The sequence below is a fragment of the Sinocyclocheilus grahami genome, unplaced genomic scaffold, assembly GCF_001515645.1.
Source record: "Sinocyclocheilus grahami isolate Dianchi unplaced genomic scaffold, SAMN03320097.WGS_v1.1 scaffold396.1, whole genome shotgun sequence".
In the NCBI taxonomy this organism is placed as follows: domain Eukaryota; kingdom Metazoa; phylum Chordata; class Actinopteri; order Cypriniformes; family Cyprinidae; genus Sinocyclocheilus; species Sinocyclocheilus grahami.
Window position 1 is genome coordinate 45,954 of NW_015505575.1, and position 27,861 is coordinate 73,814.

A 27,861-nucleotide genomic window follows, 5' to 3' on the forward strand; every position below is an offset into this window, starting at 1 on the left:
TATAGCTCAGTGGTAGAGCATTTGACTGCAGATCGAGAGGTCCCCCTGTTCGAATCTGGGTGCTCCTTTTGGAACTGGCAGCTTTAGGTTAACCAAAACCTTTATTTTAAAGTGAAAATTTTGTTTTTTGAGGATTTTGAGCTGTTGATTATGTGGGGGTATAGCTCAGTGGTAGAGCATTTGACTGCAGATCAAGAGGCCCCCAGTTCAAATCTGGGTGCCCCCTTTAGACTTGGCAGCTTTGGAGTAACCAAAGCCTTTAATTTATAGTGATTATATTGTAAAAATTAATGATCTAATTTCCTCTGTGCAGTTTTGAGCTGTTGATTTGATGGCGCTATAGCTCAGTGGTAGAGCATTTGACTGCAAATCAAGAGGTTCCCCGTTCAAATCCGGGTGCCCCTTTTGGACCTGGCAGCTTTAGGTTAACCAAAACCTTTATTTTAAAGTGAAAATGTTTTTAATTGAGTATTTTGAGTTGTTGGTTCTGTTTTTGTATAGCTCAGTGGTAGAACATTTGACTGCAGTTCAAAAGGTCCCCTGTTCAAATGTGGGTGGCCTTTTTAGACTTGGCAGCTTTGGAGTCTTTATTTAGCCTTTTAATCTTAACGTTGTTCCATTGCTTTAAACAACTGAAGATGACTTAGTGGAAGATTCATCCATCGATTTATCTCTTTTAGGACAAATTGCCACAGTTAAAATGTCCATATTACCCAGAGTTAACTACTTATTCACAATTATTCCTATACAACCCACTAAAAAATGGTTCTAGTCATTAAATAGTAAGATAAATAAATTTTATTGGAAAAATAAAAATCCCAAAATAAGTATAAACACTATACAAGAAAGTAAGGAAATGGGAGGTTTAGCAACTACTCTCACAATCCATGGTTACAATTGGAACAGTGCGACAATATTTCATTACCAGATCTGTAAGCAGTAGGACATCTGGGAATTTCTCTCCTACTCTTTTATGAATACTGCGTTTTTGAACATACTTCTTTCTTCCTATACTCTTTTCTCCTACTATCCCTTCAAATATGTCACTGCGGGGCCCACGCTGGCTTTTTGTAGGCACAGGGGGCTAGGGCCAGCTCACACCAAACCTAAACAGGCCCAGTGCGGGCTTGCCCAGGTGAGGTCCACAGCTTTGGGCTCACAGGCTCTCTGTGAGCAGGCCACACTAGTGGACTGTCCACATTAATCTTATGATGGCCCAGTGTGGGCCAGCCCGTTCGGGCCTAGAGCAACTTTTGTATCCTTTGGGCCCATGCAGGTTTTGTGTAGTCAGCCCTGTAATGCAACTAGGAGAATACAAACAACACTGACTGGCCATTCTTTAGCCACTCAATTGAAGTGGAATGGCTCAAACCAAAAGAGACATTTTCAGAATCTGTTGTTTTATATAAGCCAGGGATCCTCAAATCTGGCTCACGAGATCTACTTTCCTGCACAGTTTAGTTCTTCTAACCTTAATCAAACACACCTGAGCATGCTAATCAATGTCTTCAGGATCATTAGAAAATCACAGTTGGGTGAGTTTGATCAAAGTTGGAGCTAAACTTTGCAAGGAAAGTGGATCTCACAAGCCATATTTGAGGTGTACACAAGCCTTTTAATAAGAATTTTGTTGGCAGTTTTTTCCTTACCACTAGGGGTGCTAGGGTGTTTTAGGGTTCCTTAAGTAAAGCCATGTGGGTAGAGGGAGTTAGCGATAACAAGCAGCAGTAGCCAGCATGGCTCACCTAGCGAGCTCTCGTTAGCACAACGATACCTAACCCTAACCTGGTGTCATTAGACATATTTAAAAAATGTATAAAAAATAAAATAGTTTTTTGCAAACTCCACCAGATTCTTGTTCTTCATCTCCCCAAGTACCACTGTGGTGATTTTCATGTTACTTAACGGTTTCATTCTTTAGTAATTGCAGGCCAAAATCATGACCAATATTATTTACCTCGCTATGCAGACAGATATTAAAAAAATCATAAAAATAAAAAATCTAATTGTTTTCTGCAAACTCCACCAGATTCTTGTTTCTACATCTCCCAGAGTACCACTGTGGTGTTTTTCATGTTGCTTAACTGTTTCATTCTTCAGTAATCGCGTGCCAAAATCATGACCAATACTATTTACCTCATTATAAAGACATTTTAAAAACTCATAAAAAGATCAAATCTAATTGTTTTCTGCAAACTCCACCAGATACTTGTTTCTACATCTCCCCAAGTATCACTGTGGTGTTTTTCATGTTGCTTAACTGTTTCGTTCTTCAGTAATTGCATGCCAAAATCATGACCAATACTATTTACCTGCTATACAGACATAATTTAAAAATTCATAAAAATATATAATCAAATTGTTTTCTGCAAACTCCACCAGATTCTTGTTCTATATGCCCCAAGTACCTATAATTAACATAATGTTGAATTATACATTTTATATGATACTATTTTGTATTGTGTGTTTATAACTTTTTTTTTATTTAGATGAATATAATGTTTTGTGTATAGATATGCATAGGTAGATGCCACATTCGACTGCTCCAGACACGTCAATGCGTCCGCCATTTTGGAATGGTCTATATGTCGTCACTTTGTTATTATGTATGTTTTAAACAGTTAGTTTTATATATATATTTTTTTTTTGCCTTTCTGATGTAATTACAATTACATGAGGAGCAGAGAGTGAAAGCCAAAACAATTTATCACAGAAGGATAACAGAATCACATTTGATTCCTCTGGGGTATTTGCTTTTGCTTTTGCTTTTGTTTACAGGAAATAATGAACCCTCCATTGCTCTGCTTTAGTTTAAAGCACAGATGGAAGCTAATGTACTCGCTGATCATTGGGTGCAAGACACAAGCCACTTTTGATGAGTATAGCTGCTAACATATCTTACAACATAAATAAATAAAAACACACACCATCAAATGTTAAACCACCAGAAATTCTGTTACACTTCTCCTCCTTTGTGTGTGGGTGTGTGGGTTGCTGGAGGAGTGAGAAAAGCCAGAAACAGAAGTCAGGTACATGCAGCAAACACAGTGTGTGTGCATTTGTGGGTGAAATGATATTTTTGAGGTGGGTCTGCATGTTCATAGTACTTCCTCTTTTGAACAGGGATTTTGTTTTTTTTAGTTCAGTTCAGTTCAGTTGTGTTATGTGCTGCACTCTGTCTCTGTCTTTCTGTCTCACTCTCACTTTCTCTCTCCCTCCCTCCATCTGCTCTCTTCCCTATCTGTGTCCATCTCATTTAGTCTTTCTTTCTGCATCTCCATTTTGTGGCATGATCTTTACTTTGGTTTGGGTTCTTTTCTTTCAAAGTCAAGGTGACCCAAACTTTGTTTTTAATGGTATTCTCAGTGACTTCTCTCTTCCTCTTTCACTCTCTCTCATATACTTTTTACATTGTGTTGTTACCGTCATCCAGTCACATTTGCATGAATGACGTTTGTATTTCCTCCATTAGCAGCAGAAACGGCTGTAAGAAAACTAAAGAGAGAAGAGGAACCAAGGGCCTTTGTGGTGAGAGAGGGTGCCACAGTCACATGCTCTCTGTCACTCTCTTGTTCTTTTTACCTCGCTCTGTTTCAAAGCTGGATTTTTGTTTAAACATTGTGGATTTAATTGGGCAATCTTTAGCTGCTGCCGTGTCACCTTTAAGTTCCAAACTCTGGTGAGTGACCCATGATTGCACCCATTATTGATCTTAGGGGATGCAGACTGATCTTCTTCATATCTTTTGATTAGCTTGATATGAAGCTTTCATAAGCATAATGATAGAAGACAGGGCACAGATAAAGGGATGTGAACAATACAAAGAACTGTACTGTTTAAATTTAACAAAGTTCTTTATTTCTGCAAGTAACTAGGGATAGAAGGTAACATTATTTTTTATTTTTTGCTTTCAGCTTGTTGTCAGATAATTTCTTTATTTCTTTCATTGTTTATTTTTCATAGTGATGTAATTTGAACATTTGCATTTGTCTAATTATATCTAACCAGTCAACAAGCTAAAATGTACAGCATCAAGTTTAATGAATATGTAACTGCTTAACATTTTTTTATAAGACAGTGTCAAATTAATGACAAACTTTTTGCAAACCTCACAAGTATACATTATTTTAGACATGACTGTATTTCGTAACTCTAAAGGCTAAAGGACCTCACAAGCAAAGTATCATCATACATATGCATTCATGTTACAATAACTAAAATATAAAATTTAAGAGACAAAAGTATAAGGCGTTTTCTTTATATATATATATAGAAATAAAAAAGTGTCTTCACATTTCCATAAACGTGAAAATAATCTAGTCTAGGTAGGAGGTCCTTGATGCTATCATTTTTCTAGAAATGAGTCATACATTTACCACCAGTTTTCTGCTCATACTCCTCTGGTGCTTCTGCAATATGCAAATATTGACCATGTGTTCACATTAAATATGAGATTCCCACTAGACTAAATTCAAAGCTGTATTCTTCACCACATTGTTTTTTCATTTCCATGATTAATTGAGCAGATTGACAATAGTTGTCAAATGTGAACATGCTCTTCAAATGAGACATTTGTTTTCCCAAATAAATCAATAATCAACTATGTTTTCTGCTGGTATATCATTTTCTGTTGAAGTCCAGATTAGCCAGCCTGCTCCAATACACATTTTGTAGCTTTTACCCTCTCACTACATGCTTTAAACAGAAGTGATTTGTACTGTGGTGTGAAATCTTGGTTTCTTTAGCTTCCTATTACCTGTATTCCCATTCAAATTGGGGGAGCAATTCTTTGATCCAGAGTCCAGGCCTAATGAAAAAAATATTAAAATAAAAAAATAAGTAAGAATAATGAAACTCTTTCTTTTTTTAGGTAATTAGTGAGCTCCGTCTCCCAGCATCACAAGGGTTGTGTTACCATGGCAACTAGCAAGCAGAGCTTTATGAGAGCTATCGAGCCTCAGTGTTCAGTGTCTGCAAAGACAGAGGAAGAGACGCATGGTAAGGCCCCTCTCACGACTATGTATGTCCACAATGTTCCTGCCCCTGGCCTGCAGCCATATCCACAGGCCCAACCTGAAGCCTTGCAGGATGCAACGGTTGTACCACTATTCCTGCCAAGGATGTGTAGCAACGCGACTCTACCCTCTCTGACACTGCATATTGCCAGCGGGGCTGTTTTGCAACAACAAAGGCAAGTGGCTCCAGCAACCTCGGCCAGACCTAAGTCTATTGGGAAGCATATTTGCCCACAGTGCGGTAAGGACTGTCTGAAGCCCAGTGTGCTCGAGAAACATCTTCGTTGTCACACAGGAGAGCGACCATATCCCTGCACTACCTGTGGCATTTCCTTCAAGACGCAGAGTAACCTTTATAAACACAAGCGCACCCAGGCTCATGCCCGCCTTTCCAGCGAATCTGACAAAGGTACGTTCAGCAGCCAGGAGAGCACAGAGAGCTTAAAGGACAACTGTACTAGTCCATCATGTGAGATGAATGGAAAAGAAGTTTTTCCTGTAGTGAACACACCGAGTCAGGTAGACTCTATAGAGACAATGTCTATAGAATGGGCATTACACAATGCTGCCATGGTTGGATTAAGCACAATACCAGCACTTCAGGACAAGGTGGTAAATTCTTTGAGAAAACCTGTGGAATTATCAGATGGCTTGAAAAATAATCCTGCTATCCAGCAGACAAGTGCACTGAGTGAGGATGCATGTACACAGCTGACTCCAAACCGCATACCTCTTCAGAGGCAGGAAGCTTTATTTTCCAAACCATGGGATTCCCCAATGTCCCGAGGAAAATCTCAAAGCCACGACAGTACAGATTCTGGCTTCAGTGACAGCAGTGAGCATCATTCATCCAGCAGTCCTGGAGCAAGTTTGCATGATCCCAGTATGGAATCATTGACAGAAGTCACTATGGAACGGCAGGAAACAGGAGCCTCACAGACAACCTCAGAGATGACCCCTGACCCCAAATGCAAGGTGTCCATTCAGGAGAAGCAGAAGCTGGAAGAACGTATTTCAAAGCTTATATATGAGAATAGTGTGTTGGTGGATAATAAACAACTGGAAAATGTGCGGCCAAGAAAGACAGTATTGTCAAAACAAGGAAGCATTGATCTTCCTGTGCCATACACTTATAAAGACTCCTTCCATTTTGAGATAAGGAGCAGCAAGCACACCTCAAGCTCACAAAATCAAGACAGAGGAAGTGGGGGAATTCACAACTCTGTGCCTACACAGCACTCCACTGGCCTGGAGCATGCACCATTAACACGAAGCAGTTCTTTACCCTTCACTATGGGTGGCAAACCCACTGATGGAGCAATGAATCTGAATCTTAGCAGAAGGTGTAGTGCAGGGCATGCTTATCCATTACGGTCATCAGACCAACAAGCACCAGGTCATCACTCACTAGTTAGGCAGGTAGCGGTAGATTGTCTGCCTACTGCAGAGGGATCCCCGGCTGAAAGAGGTAGTATTAGCAGCCTTAGCTCTGATGGAGACAGCACTGATGTCGGAAAAGAGACAATTATAAAAGGAAGCTACAGGAAAAAAGCCAGAAAATTTGACTACACAAAATGGCACACTTACAAAGGTGGAACATTTACGAAACTCTACAATACTGAGAAAGACTGTCTACTGAAGACGAAAAAAACTACACTGAACTCTGAACAAAGCCTGGAAATTCAAACTAGTCAACAGAGGGACAATGGATCTGTGTCTCTGAGCTTTACGTCCTGTTCTGTTGTGACCTTACAAAATGACCTTAAAATGTCATATACCAGCTTTGAAAATAATAAGGGGGAAGACATGGAGAGGGATGAAATAATAACACAACACACTGATTTCCATATCCCATCAGAAAGGAAAAAACAGCGCACTGGGAATGATGTGCAAATGCTCAGTATTTCAGATCCTAGAACTGGAGGGGCAAATGGAAATCTGCGTGGTTTAATTAATCAGTTACCCCTGTCAACTTGTGCAATGCACGGTTCCATCACAGTACCAGCACAAAAGGTCAACATGCAAAATCTCCACCCGCAGGTGGTTCTCAATCAGTTCTCAAATTCAAGTCAGCTCCTTGGTAATACTCTTAGCCCAGCTGTTTGTTTTATCAATGTGAGTGGGACATCTGGAACCCCGTCTGGTTCTATCAGCAGCCCTACTGTCCCTGTTGCCAAGACCAGCTTTCCTCCCAAGTACCAGCTAAAGATTCCGTGTTCCACAGATGGAGTGTCGGCTTCTTGTTCTGGCTCCACTTTAACACATAGCACTTGCTCAAACGTTCCAGCTCTCAAGCAAAGCTGCCAAACTACAGTGCAGTGTCATCTTGAGAACAGTGTACTATCCTCAAAGCAGTGTCAGGGTATTTCAATAGTCACAAACTTTGACCAGAGTAAGCAAGATGTATTGTGTGCAACAACTCCAATTCCTATGTTATCGGTTTCCTGTTCAGAGCTAAATCAAACATACACTTTATCCAAAGTTCTGACACAGCTTCAGTCTACCACGCCTACATCAATTTCACTTGTTTCTCCACCAGTACAGCGTCAAATATCTTTGTTGCAGAGCAACTGTGCAACATGTGTGGTGGAAAACCCATCAACAGTTTCTGTATCATCTGTATTAACAACCGCAGAGAATGCTCACCCTGTTACATCAATGAACAAGTCAACAGTGAATTATTGCTCAGAATCCAGTCTACAAGCCTATTCTTCAGTAACTACGACACCTACAATACAAAACCATCCTGCCTCCCCTGTGATTGAATCAGGAAAACCTCTTGGTCTTACTGCAGACACCAAATCCACAGTTTATGAAAATACTCTGAACAGCACTGCTTCTAAAATACCCAATGGTGACTTTCAACTGTCCCAGTCTGAAGGAAAGATGATACTAGTAAATGGCTCAACACAGGCTCAGAACACATTTTATGTTCAAACAGCTGACCTCCAGATAGTCATGCAGCTCATTTCTGATGAACAGTTAGCGCTGATAGAGCCTCATATTGAAACAACAACTTCAAGCATTTTAACAAACCAGACAACACTTTCACAGGAGGCATATATCAATGATGTGTCTTCTGTGTGCATGGCACAGGAAATAATAAATAATGGTGAGATGAGCAAGAAGAATGATTCCAATTGTGAATCTGCCAGTCCAGTAAACAAAGCAGAAATTGTTTGCAATTTAAACTGTCAAAATGATCAAAATTATGCAAATGGGAGCCCTCAATGTGTTTCATCTTGGTCACATCCACCGACAAAGGTTCATATCACAGCCTCAGTGGATTATAATAAAAATTCTGCTGGGCAGTTGAATGAACCACAGAAGATACCTGAGAATTCACAGGAAAGAAAATCTGCTGGGTTTGAGGCCACCACAGAGACACACCACAAACTAGTGGCTGGATACAAACTAAGTCAACCTCATTTACTGGACAACAGCTATTCTGTCCATAACCAAGATTCGAACAACTCTATTGAGGACCAAACATTCACAGAGATAACCAGAGATAAAGAGCCGTTATGTTTAATGGAGCCAAATCACATTCAAACTATAACAAATACTAAGCCAGTAGAGCCAAAGGAAACAGGTCACCTTATGTCAGTCACATTATCAGGAAACTGTGAAAGTGTTCAAACAAAGACACCTACACAGCTCAGAACTTGTATTTGTGAGAAAAAGACGTCTACTGCAGAATCACAACATATGCAAAAAGAGCTAAACTCCACAATACAACCCAGTCACAACAAGCCACACTGGGCTGCATGTGGCGGCTCAGAATTAGATACAAGAGAAATGAGAGCATGTGACAAAGGTAAGCTCAGCTGCAAGCTGATTGAAACATTTTGTCCAGGCCAAACACCTACACAGTATGAATTCAAACAGGCCTTTGCCCCAGGCCCAGGTGACTTTGGGAATGACACTTCTAGTCAAGTGAAAGTATCCTGTCCGATGCTGAACAGGACATCTAACGTTCATAGCATTCCTGAAGACAGCACCAGATGTGAAGATGTCCATACACACCATGCCAATCTGGAAATATTTACAGGTGGGACCTAATATTAAATGTATAACTCTGCAAGGTAATATTGTCATGCTATTTAAAGTGTAGCACTGTGTAGTACTCGCATGTGATAGAGCAACCATAGCTAGACATTATACATAATAAATACTGATATCACAGGTTGACATAACATTTTCTCTCCACAAGAGGGTGACAAGAGAGCTGAACTTCCCGTGTCTCTGTTACCAGACAATACTTTTTGACAATGCAGATTTACTCTTATTTTTCTAAGTATCTCATAGACTCCATAAAAGTGGGCTCTATAAAATACATCTATGAAAATCGTTTATGATTCCTCTCTTGAAAGAACATTCTCCTCAAATGTTGCTCTTGGCCTCTCTGAGACCGTGTAATTTGTGCCCACATTTGTTGTTTACAGTAGACATTTTATACTTTTAACACTTCAGCTGTTGAGCTGATAAGGTTTTTTTTTAACAACGTTAAATCAGGTCATATGCTGTAGTAACATAATAATATTACCAAACTCTTAGAATTCTTTGTGAAACGTTCCAGAATTCTAAGTTGATAAGTACAGAAAAACCTTGCTGTTGAAGCAGTCAAACATAAATAGTCATAAAATGCAATTTACAGGTTAAAGAATGAAAACTTCAGAAAAGGATGCTTGCATGGGAAAAAACTGATTACATCAAATTTAGAAGACACATAATTTACTATTCACCATTAATGCAACTATTAATGTTACATTAAAAATGGTGTTTCCTGTATTGACAGACACATGCCAGAGACATCTCAGATTGGTATGCAACATTACACATTAGTATAATTATGTCAAAAAGGGCAAGCTGTTGAACCATTCTATCTTGCCTGTTCAAGTTATCAGTTCATAAGCAGAACCTGTTGTGAATTCAGTAGGATCACCAAGATTTTAGCGTGAGAGGGTGAATCTAAGGTGAACATCAAGTTGTCATCACATTCTTTTTCTGTTCTAACCTTTGTTATTCCACTGTATTCCCACACTGACCTGATGTTTCTCTTATCAGAGTCACTTGTTAGAGGTAAACACTTGATCCTTGCAGTCTTTACAGTGTAAATAACACTCTAAAGAGATTCCCTTTCATTAGGTCACAGGTCACTCAAATTAAGCCCTATTCGCATGGCATTAGTATTATCTGGGGACCTTGTGTGATTTTGAAATTACCCCCCCACATCTGAATTTCGTGTGGTGCATTCGCACGGGATAAGCGAAGCCTGTGATTTTACTCGAATTTACTGACTTGTCTCCCTGATACCCGGATGTCAAGGCTTTGAGAGTCCCGTTCTATGGTCCAGATGGATTTAAAAAAAAAAAGAAACTAATATAGTTTCGTGCACTGTGTCATTTACATTTCACCAGATTAAAGTAATATCTCAAGCTTTATGCTTGATTTATTTGTAACACATTATCCTCAAAACCTTTTCAGCTTTCTCTTTCTGCAAATTGTATGGTGTAGCGATATGATGACAGCACCCAAAATACTATCAAACACTCCAACGCAGCTCCATTCTTCGCGAAAGATGAAAAACCTCGAAAAATGATATGCGACCCGCCAAATGCTGGCCGAATCACAGAAATGCAGATTCGCACGGGACTAATATTATCACAGGACCTCGGTGTTTGGCGAAATATGGTAGGTCATTTGCGGGGGAATTTTTACTTTACAAATTACAGACATGGCCGATTTGCACGGGATTAAGATCACAGACAACCTCCACAATTATTACAAATGACTGGAGGTCACCAGGTAATACTAATCCCCTGCGAATAGGGCTTTAGTCACAGTAACAAATATGAAGAAGGTCAAGGGTCAATCAGATGGGCTTAGAATAAACAAAACATACAGCTCCCTAAATAATAAAAAAGGAGGAAAAAAATTAATGGTGGTCCCACTATTAGAGATGAAATAATTGATCAGAACAGAAACTTTAACCCTCCCAACTATCCTGGACATAGGTTTGACTGATCAGATGTGTTCAGGGAATTAACAGGGTGCTTGGTAGAGGTCACTGGAAGATGGTCCCTACAGGGACTCACCAGAGCAAAGACCCAGAGGTTAAAGGGAGATTTTGTGCCTGTCCATTCCAAACAGCTGACAAGCAATCTGAGATCCAAATGCAGCCTCCTTTTCTGAGCAATGCTGCACAGAGGCATGCGCAAGAGTTTAGCCAAACCAGTTCCACCCCAGAGAACCTGGCCGATTGTTTTTCATCAAGACAATAATTTTTATATCTCCACTGCCATAATATATAGTAGCATATGTTGGTCGGTGTGCCTTGATATACAATGTGAAACTGTCACATTATTTTTTTCCCCTGCTTACATTGGGTTTGCAATGAGGCATATGTTCCAGGAGGCTGAACGGCAAAAATATGCATATCAATTACAAAAGTTTTCTGGCTGTAACTTTTGCATTCGCAATAACATTTTTATGTTCCGTTTTAAAAAGATTTCTGTGACCAATTTATCAGTTTTGGATAAAGAGGTTTTTGGCTGCCATAAAACATCTTTAGTTGCCTATAAAAAGTTGGCATAAACAGCTGGGTGTGCATGCACTTATTTTATGAATGTTCATGTTTTGAACAACATGATAAAAAGTAACACTTCTGCCATATTAGTATTATACTACTTATCCATACTCTTTCGCAGTGAATTTATTTCAATATTTGGAACTGCCCTCATAGGAGAAACAAACTAAATTATCTAACAAACCAAAAGAATAAGCTGATACCCAACTTCAGGGACAGACCCCAAAATGTGCTGCATTTATTCATTCATTGTTCTGCCCTCAGGATCTGTGGAGGATGGTACCCTCAAAAGCTTGCGGATTCAGAAGGACCCTGGGACAGAGAGCAAGGAATCAGTCCCCAAAGATCCTGAGAGTGGAGGTGGAGAAGGGGAAAGAGCCAGCACAGAGGTGGCTGACAAGAACAACACATGCCAAAGCTTCAAAAACAATGACAAAAGAAAGGTGAGAGTAAAGAAAGAAAGGGCACATGAAGAATGGGAGGGCATTAGGGAGCATAGATAGTGACAGGTGAAGTCCTGAAAAAACATTAAAATCCAAGAAAAAATGTGGAATACACAACCAGATGTTTATCATAACAAGTCAAGTCACCTTTATTTATATAGCACTTTACACAATACTGATTGTGTCAAAGCAGCTATAAAGTGTCAAACAGGAAAAGTGTTTGTCAATAATGCAAGAGGACAATAACAAAGAATAATTTTTCCAGCTAAAGTCAGTTCATTGATGATCCAGTGATGTCATCATCCAGTTCAGTTCTCTTCCAATGGGAGGGGGGGATTTCAGGGCTGTAGAGGTTGTCTGTAGGTGCTGATCCCCCATGTGGTCTGGATATGGACGGAATCTGGGTGGCTACTGTGACCATCTGATCTGGATACAGACTGGATCCATATGGCTATGGTGACCTCGGTATAAGAATGAAAGAGACTAATATTAACATAGATGCCATTCTTCTTACGATGTAGTGAGTACATAGGGTGCTATGGGAAGTGTTCCCTGTTCCGTTTGATCTAATTAATACAGACTAACAATCCTTTAACGGACTTCGATTATAGAAATGCGATAGTGTATTATGTGCATGCCAGGTTAAAGAGATGGGTCTTTAATCTAGGCTGCTATCAAATAGCACACCTAGGTTCCTAACTGATGATGAAGAATTAACACAGCAGCCATCAAGTGTTAGACAGTGTTTTATGTTATTACACGAGGAGGTTTTTGGTCCAATAATTGAAACCTCAGCAGTTTTTTTTTTCCAGAATTTAGCAGTACAAAACTACTAGTCATCCAGTTTTTTTATATGCATTCCTTTAGTTTTGCGAATTGGTATGTTTCATCAGGCCACAAAGAAATATAGAGCTGAGTATCATCAGCATAACAGTGAAAGCACCATGGTGAAAAACACCATGTTTTTTAATAGTATCGCCCAAGGGTAACATGTAAAGCGTGAAAAGAAACAGTCCTAGTACTGAGCCTTGTGGTACTCCATACTGTACTTGTGATCGATATGATACCTTGTCATTCACTGCTATGAATTGATGTCGGTCAGATAAGTAAGATTTGAACCATGACAATGCAGTTCCACTAATGCCAAGATAAATTTGTAGTCTACTCAAAATAATGTTGTAGTCGATAGTGTCAAACACAGCGCTAAGATCCAGTAGCACTAATAGAGAAATACAACCACGATCGGATGATAAGAGCAGGTAATTTGTAACTCTGATGAGAGCAGTATCAGTACTATGATACAGTCTAAATCCTAACTGGAAATCCTCACAGATACCATTTCTCTCTAAGAAGGAACATAGCTGAGAGGATATTACCTTTTCTAGTATTTTTGACAGAAAATGAAGATTTGAGATCGGTCCGTAATTCTCTAGAATCAAGTTGTATTTTTTAATGAGAGGCATAATAACAGCCAATTTGAAGGTTTTGGGGACATATCCTAATGACATTGAGGAATTAATAATATTCAGAAGAGGATCTATGACTTCTGGAAGCACCTCTTTTAGTAGCTTAGATGGAGTAGGGTCTGACAGACATGTTGTAGGTTTTCATGATTTGATAAGATTATACAATTCTTCCTCTTTTGTAGCAGAGAATGAGTGGAATTGTTCCTCAGGGGATCTAAATTGCACTATCTGATGCAATGCTGTAACTGATGACTGCATGGTTATAATTTTATCTCTTATAGTATCGATCTTGGAAGTAAAGAAGTTCATAAAGTCCTTACTGCTGTTATGTTGGGGAATGTCTGCGACTGTTGATGCTTTATTTTCCATTAATTTAGCCATTGTATTGAATAAATGCCTGGGGTTGTGTTTGTTTTCTTCTAAGAGAGACAAAAAGTAAGCAGATCGAGCAGTTTTTAGAGCTTTTCTATAAGTAGCAGTACTTTCCCACCATGCAATACGAAATATCTGTAATTTTTAGTTTTTCTTCCAGCTGTGCTCCATTTTCCGGGCTGCTCTCTTTAACGCACGAGTGTGCTCGTTATACCATGGTATTGGACTGTTTTCCTTAATCTTCTTTAAGCATAAAGGAGCAACCTTATCTAAAGATCGATTTTATAGTTTCTGTTACACCATACATTTTTTTCTGAGCTGTTGGATTTGCTGACGAATTGAGATAAGTCAGGAAGATTATTTACAAAGCAGTATTTTGTGGTAGAAGTGATGGTTCTACCATATTTGTAACAAGGAGTTGAATTTGCAGCTTTAGCTATATGGAGTATACACGAGACTAGATAATGATCCGAGATATTATCGCTGCAGAATTTCAACACCATTAATATCAATTTCATGTGACAGTATTACATTTAAAAGTATGATTACAACGAGTAGGTCCTGACACAAGTTGCCCAACCCCAATGGAGTTCAGGATGCCTATAAATGCTGATCTCAATGCATCTTTGTCATTATCAACATGGATATTAAAATCACCAACAGTTAAGACTTTATATGTAGCTAGCACTAACTCAGATAGAAAACAGAAAATTCTTTGATAAAGTCTGTATGGTGCCCTGGTGGCCTGTATACAGTAGCCAGTACAAACGTCACAGGTGATTTATCATTAACACTTGTTTTATTGGATAATGTTATATGAAGCACTATTACTTCAAATGAATTATACTTGAAACCAAACTTCTGAGAAATACTGAAAATATTACTATAAATTGTAGCAACACCTCCCCCTTTACCTTTTGGACACGGCTCATGTATATAACAGTAATCTTAGGGGGGTAGACTCATTTAAAATAATGTAATCATCTGGGTTTTAGCTAGGTTTCTGTCAAACAGAGCACATCCAGGTTTTGATCTGTGATCAAAAACACAGAGGGCAATGATGACTAATAACAAATTTTACACTGTGACAGTTTACTAAACAATATATTGTAACATATATTTAATTATTTTATTTTTTAAATTATTATAAGTATTAAGTAATAAAGCACTTCACATCCAACCGACGGACATCAGGATAAACCAGCCAGCCAGCCAGCCAGCCTCACACCACCCCTGAAGAGGACAGTGTGAGGCATTCTATAATGTGTACTAACTATATGTTTCCTTTGACAATAGGAAGAGGCAACGTCTTGTGAGGATCATCAAACATCTGCTCAAGCTCACCCACATTTCTCCCGGGAAGTGTCCCTTAACATTTCAGAGCCACTTAAGCATGAAAAATTTGGAGTTTCAAACAATCCAGAAGCATCTGTTTGCACAAACATTCTTTCACAAACCTGTCAGCATCAAGGTCAAGGGAAATGTAACAACACCACCAGAAAAGACAGCATAGGTGAATATTTGGTTAACAGTCCTTCTCAAGAGACAAGCCAAAAGGAGACATCTTCACCAAAATATTCCAATCAAACATGCAGTCATCTTTTGGTGCATCCAGTCAAAGTGAATACCATGCAAAATGAATTTCAGAAGGAGACACAGACAAAGGGTGCTATGAGCTATTGGATTTATTCAAAAGGCAATCAAGTACAGACATCAAAACACAAAATGAGTGGTACAACTTTATCAGCCAGCGTTTTGCAAAATAACTGTGGTACTTCAAAGACTAAGATGGTTGATGCAAGTATTGCTTCATCATCCAGTGCCGGGGCCAGTTCTTGCAATGCCTCACATCAAATGTCTATTCAAGAATTGCACACTCATCAAATATGTCCCCCAGCCATACACAGCAACCCAACATATTTAGGTAATAATTGTTACCTGGAACATGAGGACAGTAACAGCAGCAGTGATGATGAGCAAAAACTAGTCATTGAACTTGAGTAAGGTGAAAGTAACACAAAATAAGGCAAAACAAACCAAGGTGTCCAATACCGCCATATGCGTCACTACACACAAGGCAAAAGGCCCTTTAGCAACTTGCAATGAAAAACCTTTGGCTGACATGGTATTTTATCATCATAAATCTATAATACTGGGGTATAGTTTTGTGACATGGCATATGTTGATGTTACTGTCACAATATATATATATAATTATTATTATTATTTTTTTTTCCAGAAAATATTCAAAGTCTATTGAGGCCAAACAATTGCTTTGCATGAAGAACAGACCCAAATTTAACCATAACGCCATTCCGAACACTGATGCTGAAATCCTGCACACATTCAAAAACTGCTGTCTGAAGAAGTTTTGCCATATCTTTGATGTCTAATGTCATTTGCTCTTGTGCGTCTTTGTGACCGTCTGCATCATGGTACATTTTAGATTTATCTTTTAAATGTGAGCTGGCTCTTTTTTTTTTTCACAGAGAAGCAAAATTTTCAGCTATTGAAACCATGTGATTTGCTTTGCTCCTCACATAGAGTGCTGCAAGTTTTCTGAATCTAAGATACCAATGGATAGGTATGGATTCAAAATGCAGCACAAGTCATTTAGACTTTTGTGGTGCTTTTTTGGTCTCTGCTTTCTCTCTCTCTCTCTCTCTTTCTTCAGATGTAATTAAAAATACTTTACAAAATACAAGAAAAAGTGATTAAATGTACAGAATTAAGTTAACATTGGTTAATGCATTCACTGTCATTAACTAACAATGAACAATATGTGTTACCATATTTATGAATTTTTGCTAACATTAGTTAATAAAATACAAATGTTCATTGTTAGTTCATGTAAGCTCAGGTTCATTAACTAATATTAACTTTATTAATATTACACACACACACAATTATTTAGTGCCTTTAAATTAGATTTTTTTTCTCATAAGTATGCTCCATGTGATGTAGTATGTAATTTAACTGGTTTATTTGTCAAATGTGTGATTTGATATGAATGAAACAATCAGATTTTTAGGTTACACAAACAAAAGTAATTCTTATTCAAAAAAAAAAAAAAGAAAGAACTTCTGAAGGTACCAACTGCAGACTTTAATTTTTTACAGTGTATAAAACTGTTTTCATCATAGGAACCTTCCTCAGGTCCACACAATGAAGGTTTTTTGTGGACATTTGACAGTAAAACCTTACTCAAAAACACCCACAGACAATCTTTATTATTTTGTCCGTGCCCACAGGTGTATCCAGGTGCATTTTATGTACACGCAAAACACCCAGCCACTTCCTGCATCCTCATGCTACCCTCCATCAACAGTTGCACATGTGCTGTGAATCATACTGCATTTCACAGCCCTAGGAGTTTCACCTTTTATTCTGAGGCGGCACCTGGAGAAAGCACTCAGGATGTGCACATTCTTCTTGAGTGTGTAGTCTCTTTATGTGACTCACAATGGCTGAATATGTATAAAGCTTTGGCCCAAGAATAAATTCTCAGAATGGGGTTCCACATAGATCAGTCATCAGGCCATCAGTAAATGCAGTGATGGCAATGATTCAGCCAGTGGGAGGCTTCTGGCAATGCGATTAAAAAGATTTTTACTCATCACAGACCTTAACCTTCCTGCACTATCATCAGATCTTGTTGGCTGTATATCACTCGCTTAGACATAATAAAAAAATGTAAAAGAAACTTGCTTAGACAAAACTGAATGGACATGGTCTATAAAAGATCAATGTATAACCGTACATGTATATATGTATATTTGAATGTTAACTCAAACAAGTTTTCAAATGTTTTTGAATTTAACTACTGTTTAAAATATCAGCTGAACTGGATTTTTCATGTTAAAATACATTGTGTTTTTTAATGATTTTAGTAAAATTACAAATCGGTATTCTTCATGTATAAATTCTATTAAAGTCATTTGGTATTGTGTGTGTTTAGTATAAATGCTTAGACATAATAAAAAAATGTAAAAGAAACTTGCTTAGACAAAACTGAATGGACATGGTCTATAAAAGATCAATGTATAACCTGTACATGTACATGTATATATGTATATTTGAATGTTAACTCAAATTTTAAGTGTTTTCAAATGTTTTTGAATTTAACTACTGTTTAAAATATCAGCTGAACTGGATTTTTCATGTTAAAATACATTGTGTTTTTTAATGATTTTAGTAAAATTACAAATCGGTATTCTTCATGTATAAATTCTATTAAAGTCATTTGGTATTGTGTGTGTTTAGTATAAATTCTAAAAATTATGTAATCCAGCATTTGCCACTTAAGAGACAAGATGCCTTGAAGGGGTCATTATGGTGTTAATTAGAAACACATTTGCTTATTTGCACAGTTTGCTAAGCTGTAAATCTGCACGTGTAATATAATAAATTAGTGATCACTCTGCAACACCTTGTTACAAATATTGCACCACAAATCCTTTGAAAGAGCTTTACAGTTTTGAAAACAGCTTAGCAAATGATACACTACTAAATAATGTTGTTAGGTCAGTAGCATGGCTACTTTAGTTAGTTACTCCCTAAAACTGGAATACACTGCTTATACAGACAATACTGTCAAAGGCCAGAAGCTATCAGTGAAGAATAGGATGGTCAACTGATTTTCTTATCTGCAGAGACCCTGTCTCGGACTGTATACCTGTTCATCATCCTCAATGTTTTAGCACATGGTCAAGGCAGAGTAGATCCTATCTTTTCCTTCATCTTTGTGCACTGCAGAGAGTCTCTTCTAAATTCTTTAGCTGAAGCTATAAAGATGCCATTAAATCCTTATTTAATAAACTTAAAATGTAGATAGATAGATACCCTGCCAACATGTATATGTGGGCCCCACGTGGATTATGCTTGGGCTACATGGGTACCAAGTGGGCATGGTCCCAAAATGGGCATCTTATTTGGGGCCCACTTGGGTCAGCTAAGTAGGTCCCACATGGGCGAAAACAGGTGGGCTCCCTATGTGGGTCCTATTGGGTCACTAATGGGGAATGAGTTCATGGGCTCAAAATAGGAAACACAAATAGGGCCCATATGGGTTTAACAAATGGGTCAGACATGAGCAAACATAATCAAGTCCCATATAGTCTGACTACATGGGCCTTAGGTAATACCCAAATAGTTACTAGGTACAGAGTGGGCAGTGGGTTTGGGATCAATGTGGGTACAGTGTAGGCCAGGGCTCCTCAACTCCAGTCCTGGAGGCCCGGTGTCCAGCAGACTTTAATTCCATCCCTAATCAAATACCCCTGTCTCTAATTCACAAATAATTTTGAACACTGTGATTAGCTTGTTTGGTGTGTTTGGTTAGAGATATAACTAAACTCAGCAGTACATTCACTCTTCAAGACCGCTGAAGAGTTCATGAGTCTATATAGAAATCAGGTTAAACCCAGTGTGTCAGCAGCAATGGCCTGCAAAGCACATGACTTGTGGTGTCTGACATTGGGCAAGCGATTTGTACAGTAATTGACATTATATCACAAGTGTCAAATTTTTAGTGGTCTGATTTTGTGAGTTACAGCAAAATGCTTATCTCCAAATAGTTATTTTATAACAGGGTATAAAATACTCCATCACCTTCACCTTCATGTATTCCGTGACAGTTACAAATTACTAATTAAAAAAGTATTCAGTAACATAATCCAAGTATCACAACATAAAAGTAATGTATTCTGATTACTTTTGGATCACTGCAAGTTACATACGTAAATAAGTCAAAAAAGCAATATCTAAGTACTTTTATTTAACTATGACTTTAAAATTAAAACATTAAAATTATAGGAAAAACTATTTGAAAACTGTTTCATCTGCTATATTGTCAATAAACTGTTTTGGGAACTCACATGTTCTCTCATTTGAGTCTCCATGTAATACTCTGACAGTTTTTTTTCTTCTAGCAGTGACCTATATGTGGAACAGTGTTCCCCAGACTGTGAATGTTGTTTATTTATTAATTTCTGTTTCATCCAAAATCGTGATGGTAATACAATTTGACTCTTACTTCGGAATTCAAATTTTGAAGTGTTTTTGGAGAGCATGTGCATTATTATAATAACATGGGGTACTTAATATACTATAATAACAACAGAAAAATAGAACCTCTCATAAAAATGGATTTTTATAAAGCAGTTTGTAAAACCAGTGGAGGAACATTAGACAATGAAGTATTTTTCATTTCCACTGTCAGTTCAAGTACATGTGTTTCTGTTTATTTCCCAATCCTATGGTCAAAGATAAACTGAGATGGTGAATTATTTCAGTCAGGCTATCACTGAGGAGTTTAAATAACTTTTATAAAACTGCCGAACCAAAATTCTCGCCACACAGTTCCCTGTGTGGCAGTGCAGGAAACATCCAGGGAAATGTGACCACATTCCTAAGAGAAAACAGAAAAAACTAAGCTTCTAGAAGAATGAAATCTGAACCACGTATTACATGTATAAATAGAGAGAACTGGGCAGCAAATTAAGCTATGTGTCTCTGGAACTAATTAAACACTTACTTACTAATAGGCTTATAATCATCATACTACAATTTACTCAGAGCTTAGGTCAACATATTGATCTAATTCAAATGTATTTTACTTGAAATATAAAAGGTTACAGATATTCAGAAGTTCAGATGCTCAAAAGGTTAAATGCTTTAGGAGATATATGGATGAACAGCTGTGAAGAAAAGTTAGTGAGATGGGCTATCAGGTAATACATAACCAACACTTCGATGAGTTATTAGCGAGGTAATGAGGTAGTTGTGTGATACATTGTCTTGCCCACCTGTTCAGCTTTTGAAAAAAAATTAAAAATAAAAATAAAAAAGATTTATTATCTGTTGGGTAAGATCCTCCTGAAGTCAAGGGAGAACTTCAAGCGTTGATTTGGTTCAACATCCACTTCGTGAAACCGCAATTTATATTTTTATTTAACATCTATTTGAAAATGTCCATTAATATAGCATTAGTATATAAATTGCATTCTAACGAAAAACTTAAAGGAGGATAATATTGTCAGCAATGTAAATAATGGTCTCCAGGCAAATCCAAGTAAGATCCTCATAATTTTCAGCCACATGCCACTTCTTTTTCCTATGTCTGCACTTTACTTCACGAGGAACCTATGGGTCATGGCTAAAAGGGTACAATTGCTCTCAGATGTTGCAGGGTTAAAAGGCAGACAAAGATTGATTAAGTCATAATTTAACATCTCCAGCAGCATCTTCAGATGAGTTTCATACTATTACGGTTTACTATTACGGTCACATTTGCAAAGACACTAAACCCCATTCTATGAAACAAATTCTTACTGGCCTAAACCAACTGGTCAAATAAATCACTCTTTCTGCAAAACCTTAAACACGTTCTGGCAGTTTAGACACTGTTTGCAGATCTCATGCACTCTTTTTTGCAAAATTCTAAACACATTCTCGCTCACTAAAACACAATTTGCACTGTGATAAACTTATACACATAAAATGATACACAATACTTGTTTCTAAATATGTGAATGTACAAAATATAAGTCAGTTCAAAGTGCACAGATGGCATGGGGGCATCCATCAATCTGAGAGGTACGGAAGAGTGCGTATACGAGGTGGAGGAAGAGGAGGACGAGGAAGAGCAAGACCAAGAGCCACACCAGAGGGTTTTTTCCCTGTTGCCTGCCTGAACTTGTTTTGCAGAAAGAGTGATTTATTTGACAAATTGGTTTATGCTATTGAGAATTTGGTTTAGAGAATGGGGTTTAGTGTCTTAGCAAATGTGAAAAACTGTAATATTCACCAAACCTAGGTGTGATTTCTTTTGTGTGTGTGTTTATTGCAAAATATTTACTAAATACAATAAAAAAAAATTTGTAACTACATGCTCTGGAAACTGTGTTCATCATTTTTCTCTGAAGTGTCTAATGAATGATCTGTAGTGTGTGTGTGATTTGAAAGCTGTGTTTGATTTTGAGTACAGGTGAAATGGTTTTGAAGCGATTGTTTGGTTTTGCCTGAAGAGTCAGGGCTTCTGTGAATTTAGTTTAAAGGTTTGGATTTGTGTTTAAGGTTTTGAAAAAAATGAGTGATGGTTTCAAGAAATGTGCTTTAACAATTCAGAAAAACTGTAATGTGGGGTATGACCTGTGCTTCAGGCTGCAGGATTTCAAGATAAAATGATGCAATTTTTTTATTTATTTTATTATTTTTTATAATGCAAATACATATCTCATTGTTTTAGTGTACTGCATACCTAGACAGGGTGTACATCACTGGCATACACCCAGCTTAATTATGTTTTCTTGAAAATCTGCAAAATCTGGATGAGGCAATGCCAGAATGCATCGCAATAAGCTCAGTGAAAAGGTTCACTGAAGACTGCACCAATCTTATTTTAGTGTCATTAATATGCTATTAGTTTTTTGTTAATATTCTGAATTCGATTTTATTTCTATATTTTCATTTTTGTTAAAGTTACAGTAATTCTGTTTTTTTATTACTTTTTGTTTTTTTGTATATAAAAAAGTCTATACTGTTTTACGTTTATTTAGTTGTATTTATTTTAGTACTTAAACTAAATGAAAACGAGAAATGAAATAAGTTTAATAAATACATTTCTATTTTTGTTTTATGTTAGTTCAGGAATGTTTATTTGATTGATTGTATTGCTATACATTTAGTTAAGGATAACTCTGGACTGCAGAATCAAGGTTTAAATATAAATATATTTCATTCATTACTGAATAGTGAATACTGATATATATTCATAGAAACAGTTTTACCAGATATATGTTTGAGCTTTGTATGTTTTGTACTCATTAGCCTGGCAACATATCACTGTCAAACATGCGTCTCTTGTGCAGATCTCATGAGGAGTGCATGTGTGGTGAGTGTCAGTGGCTGTTAATGTATGGGATGATATTAGACTCAAAATGATTAATAGACGCACGCACAATTATTCATGTACTGCATACATTTTATACATGTATTTTACTAACCACAAACAAATGCCTTTCAATTTGAGTCTGTGGAATTCAGGATTAAATGATTGTGCAGAGATTTGTACAAATACAGACATGTTTTCGAATAAAAATGTTCTGTTCTGCATTAATATATCATAAATTGCTCATGCAAAAAGGAATTCGTGCATATGTGGATCAGGTGACACCCGTGCATTAATTGACGTCTAGTTCGAGTCGATCTTGTTCGGTTCATTTGGATTTTGAGACTTCATTTTCGCAGTTTACAGCATTTCACGACGCTCACACACACAACTACCAACGAACAAGGCCCAGTGCAATTCATTAACGTGTACTCGATTTGAAAAATTTGCAAATGTGCGTCACTACACTGAAACAAATGCTTTTCAACCGGTGTCTGCAGAGTTAAGAATTACATTCATGTGCAGCATTTTCTTCAAGTAGAGACATATTTGTGAATACAAATGTTATAGTTTGTATTAAAGTATCATCATTTGTGCATGTAGCGATTAAAGCTATTAATCATTTTGAGTCTAATATCATCCCATATTAATGGAGTGTTAGCTGTTAGCTGAGAACTGTCTCTTTTGGGTTATCATGTTGAAGACACTGGGGAAGATGATGCTCTGATTTCAGCTACTAAAGAGTAAAATAACCTCTTTCTTACTGGACACAATTATGAAGTTGTGGTGTTATCTTGTAGATTTCAAATGTATTTGGTTCTTGTGTGTGGCTCACTGAACCTTCTTAGTGTCAAAAGCAATTTCAAACATGTAAGTGCATTTTCTCTCTCTCTCTCGTTAAGAGTTATTTGTTGTTGATCCAGAGACAATCCTTCTTAGGTTTTCTTTATTTATACTAATTCCTTCCCAATTCTGTACTACTCTCTTTCTGCTATAGAGCGTAAAAGGTGAACTTTTAGGTGAATACCTTTTCCATTTAATGAAAGTAAATAAGGACTCCTAAACTCCTAAGTGATAACAAGAAGCACAAAAAAGCATCATAAAAGGGACTGCATAATATCAGACGACTGTGCATATAATTTCAATCAAGAATCATATGGACTCACATATATGATTATTTTTATTTATGTATTTTTATATTGTCATTTTTTTAGTTTGACAGGCCCAGTCTTCATTCATTTTCATTATACTGTAAATAATTTCCGAAGCACCCTTACAATCATAAATAAGGTTTTTTTTAAGTTGTTTGATATTACAGTTTTTCTCGATTGCTTAAACACATTCCTTGAAATTGTGACTCCTTTTCTCAAAACTCTAAACACAAATCCATAGCTTCTCACCCAATTCCATATACTTCCTATTTTCAGGTCGAAATGAAGCTCTCCACTCAAAACCACTCAATCTTGCTGAAATCTTTTTCAATCTTTCAAAAGATTGAATCTTTGCCCTTAGACATGACACACAAACCCTGAAAAACACACACACACTACAACATAGTCTACCACACTATTGAGATCAATTCATAACACTGTTGCAAAAGCCTTCTTTTGGCAATCAGGTATCATTTTACAGCTCAGTGTCTCTTACAGTATAAAACATAAATAGAGCAGATACAGTGAAATTCAACAATAAGCTTTAGGAACAGATTGTTTTCATTACACTGCTGTAAATAGCTCTTACAGTACAGTAGATGAAAAGCACTAGAAAAGAAAAGGTCAAATCCCAAAGAATTGCATATGAACACACAACAGAATATAGAGTCATCTCTCAGTTCTGCAAAAATACAGAACATGCCAGCTGTCCTCATGCGCAAGAACACGTAGCTTTTACATGTAGGCACTTTTGTGTAGATTTTTGCAGAAAACACAGAGCAAACTGGAACGTGTGTGAAAACAGGTAAAATGTGTTAAATGTTTTGAGAAATGTGTCTTTGTTTCGAAAACTGAATGAATGGTTTGGAAAATTGGGCCAAATGAATCAGTTATAGTGTGTTAGCAATCGAGAAAAACTGTAAGATAGTACCTCTACATGGGTAAGCTCTGGGTGTCCATTCAGGTTTGGCACAGGTGGGTAATTTCACAAAGAGCTTGAAATAAATATATATCTCAATGTCTGAATATGGCTAGGTCTTGGTGCCCACTGTGATTTCTGCAGAATCCTTGCTCAACAGATTGTTATCAGGCTAAGACGTCAGAATTAGTTATCATTTGCTAAGTGATGCAAAGCCCAAATATCAAGATGTGTTATCACTGGCACCCGAAACCAGGATTCAATCACTTTATGGTCAATTATGAGTGTAATGTAAGTTAAATTCAGCGGGAATGTAAATAAATGAAACTGGACTGGCCACACAAGCAGCCATTGATTAAAACCTTGAAAAACATTTCCAGTTAAAACTATATTGAACTACAATCTAAACCACCATCAAACAGCAAAACCACTTGAATGACTTAACATTTGCAATCTCTTTATACATTCTGAAAGGGGTCCTATTATGCCCTTTTACAAGGTCTTGATTTTGTTTTGGGGGTGTACTAGAACAGGCTCTCATACTAGGTTGTTCGAAAAACACATTATTTTTCACATATTTTACATTATTACAACACTCACCCCAGTCTGGCATGAACGGCTCGAATAGTTCCTGAATCAAATGAAGGCCCGCCTTCTGAAATATGAAATGTGTTGTGATTGGTTAGCTGGGCCAGTGTGTGCTGTGATTGGTTAGCTGGGCCAGTGTGTGTTGTGATTGGCAGCACTCGGCGCCTGGTCTGGAAATGTCATGCCCCTTACCATAGCCGCCTGCGAGCTTCAGTGTAAATATTGTGTCAATATCAAATCAATTTGAGCACGATTTAAACCCGGATGATTGTAACCACTCTAAGTTCATCTGCTTTGGGAAAGCTAGCGTGTCTCCGACATCGTGACAACACTCGTTGCCTTCTCTAGTGCAGCTCAACCAGGTCTCGTCCCATTCGTCGGTATTTGTGAAATCACAAATCCCGGAAAATATGCGTTGTAGTCCAAACGAGGCATTCTTTGTAGTTTTTGAAAAATAATTTCTGTTAAATAAAATATCACATTTTGAAGTGGACTTTGAGCTTTGTAACTTTGCAGATCTTTTTTATGCTCAAACAGCAACATTACAGACTAAAGTTGAAAAAGTGAAAAAGCATAATAGGACCCCTTTAACTCTCAACAAGTCTTTTGTGTAAGATTTTATACTCATAATACACTCTTAAAAATAAAGGTGCTTCACGATGCCATAGAAGAACCTTTTTATCTAAATGGTTCCATAAAGAACTTTTAACATCTGAAGAACCTTTCGGTTTCACAAAAGCTCCTTTGTGGTGAAAGAAGGTTCTTCAGATTATAAAAAGGTAAGAAAGAGATGGTTCTTTAAAGAACCTTTGACTGAATGCTTCTTTGTGGACACAAAAATGGTTCTTCTATGGCATCGCTTGAAGAACCTTTTGAAGCACCTTTATTTTTAAGAGTGTAGCAGGCAGCAGGGCCCCAACATGACTGTTTGTTCAAGATTAATTTCCATGTGGGATCCATGTGGAATGAGGATTTTAATCCCATGCTGTGCATGACATGTGCAAGGTGACTTCTGATGTACTTCTATTTTCAACTAACTTTATTTCCATGATATTTATTTGATTTATGTTTTCTGTTCAAAAAATTTCAGTTGAAGAGACAGGGTTTATTAGCTCCTAGTATAACATCAACCCTTTTCAAATTATTTAATTATTATTCATTTCAAATTTGAATAAAAAGTGTTAAAAAAAATGTCAGGATGTCTTAGTATGTGGAATGTTCCCATTTTGCTTAATGACAGCAGAATAAACATAAGCTGACATGAACAAAACCAGATGATCGTGTTCTCCAGCATGACTTGAGAAGTAAGCAATAAGACTGATAAGACTGTCCGTACAGATGAGTTTTAACTTTCAGTTCATTAGTGACCTAGAACATAACTTTAAATATTCATTATACACTATAAAATTTCTCAAAACCACAGTTTTTTTTTTTTTGTGGTCTCAGACTTTTTGACCCCACTGTAAATTCTTTACATTTGAACTACAATTTCAGTTTTATTATAATTTTATACATATTTGGAGTACATATTTATTCAGGTCTTGTGAAAAACTTGCCATAAAAAGGATAAAGCAGATTAGAATAATATCTTATATTCTACCCATCAGTGGTAAAATCTTAGTACTATTGTTCATCATTAATATTTTACATCATTGTTTGCGTTATTTGTTCAATTGTTTGATTTTTTTTTTTCTTCATTTGTGAGCTTAAATGTATAAATGGACCTAATTATATATATATATATATATATATATATATATATATATATATATATATATATATATTAAAAAGACTATGAGACTTGATCTACCACTACCAACACACAGTAGATGAGGAAAACAAATATTTAAGTTATGTGGAAACTTGTTGACAAGTAAATACCTGAAGGTCAGATGTCAGAATCTGATTGTTACCACATGTCATGGACTGACGGCACAACTTAAATAAAAAGATAACAAATTGCTTTGTTCAGACCCCACACTTTTTATAGTGTTGGAAGGAATGTGGGGGATAAAAATATATAAATACAAAACTAAAATGGTTTCAACTTACACAACATCATCTGGCTCCAAGACACCTGCCATGGGTGTGCAAGTGCAAAACAATGTGCACGGAGAAGATTATTCTACAAGGACTTTTACTGATCATGATGATTAGGGGTACACCCGAACACAAATATCATAGAACAAAAACCAACCACTCAGCTAACAAAATGGGGAGACTTTATACAAACACAAATGAGGGACTAAGGACTTAATTAACTCGACACAGGTGAACTGAATAAGGCAATCAAGGGGAAACAGAAACTGGGTCAAAGACCAAAACAAGGCGGGAGAACAGGGAAACACGGAAAACACAAAAACAAAGTCCATATCCGTGACAACACCATGGTTTTCATATTGCCATAACTCATTTTTCACAGTTCACCA

At 37.1% G+C, this 27,861-nt stretch overlaps 1 protein-coding gene, 1 long non-coding RNA gene and 2 other non-coding genes across 5 annotated transcripts; 3 read left to right on the forward strand and 1 right to left on the reverse strand.

Annotated features, from left to right (window-relative positions):
* The first annotated feature begins 154 nt into the window (after positions 1–154).
* On the forward strand, positions 155–226 carry trnac-gca (transfer RNA cysteine (anticodon GCA)). The gene has a single exon. It is a non-coding gene; the product is annotated as a tRNA-Cys (tRNA).
* A 107-nt stretch (positions 227–333) lies between these two features.
* trnac-gca (transfer RNA cysteine (anticodon GCA)) lies at positions 334–405 on the forward strand. The gene has a single exon. It is a non-coding gene; the product is annotated as a tRNA-Cys (tRNA).
* Positions 406–3,205: 2,800 nt separating this feature from the next.
* LOC107550335 (uncharacterized) lies at positions 3,206–16,081 on the forward strand. 2 transcript variants are annotated; one of them, XM_016231604.1, is made up of 6 exons: positions 3,206–3,332; positions 3,473–3,679; positions 4,871–8,832; positions 8,923–9,066; positions 11,869–12,047; positions 15,182–16,081. In XM_016231604.1, exons 3-6 carry the CDS (start codon positions 4,917–4,919, stop codon positions 15,887–15,889), a joined length of 4,947 nt encoding a protein of 1,648 aa, XP_016087090.1. In that variant the 5' UTR covers positions 3,206–3,332; positions 3,473–3,679; positions 4,871–4,916; the 3' UTR covers positions 15,890–16,081. The 2 variants fall into 2 exon arrangements, with proteins under 2 accessions (XP_016087090.1, XP_016087089.1); XM_016231603.1 differs by having other exon boundaries at positions 4,871–9,066.
* Positions 16,082–20,261: 4,180 nt separating this feature from the next.
* Positions 20,262–27,607, reverse strand: LOC107550336 (uncharacterized). Its single transcript, XR_001604652.1, has 3 exons — positions 27,485–27,607; positions 27,314–27,370; positions 20,262–20,293 (listed from the first exon to the last, which is right to left on the reverse strand). It is a non-coding gene; the product is annotated as an uncharacterized lncRNA (long non-coding RNA).
* Between the last annotated feature and the right edge of the window lie 254 nt (positions 27,608–27,861).

What these genes read in the sequence shown, in the direction of transcription:
- LOC107550335 (XM_016231603.1), top strand. Translation starts at nt 4,917, where the DNA reads ATGGCAACTAGCAAGCAGAGCTTTATGAGAGCTATCGAGCCTCAGTGT. An exon ending in CAATCTGGAAATATTTACAG is followed by an intron (nt 9,067 to 11,868) that starts GTGGGACCTAAT and finishes TTCTGCCCTCAG; the next exon opens with GATCTGTGGAGGATGGTACC. An exon ending in AAAACAATGACAAAAGAAAG is followed by an intron (nt 12,048 to 15,181) that starts GTGAGAGTAAAG and finishes CTTTGACAATAG; the next exon opens with GAAGAGGCAACGTCTTGTGA.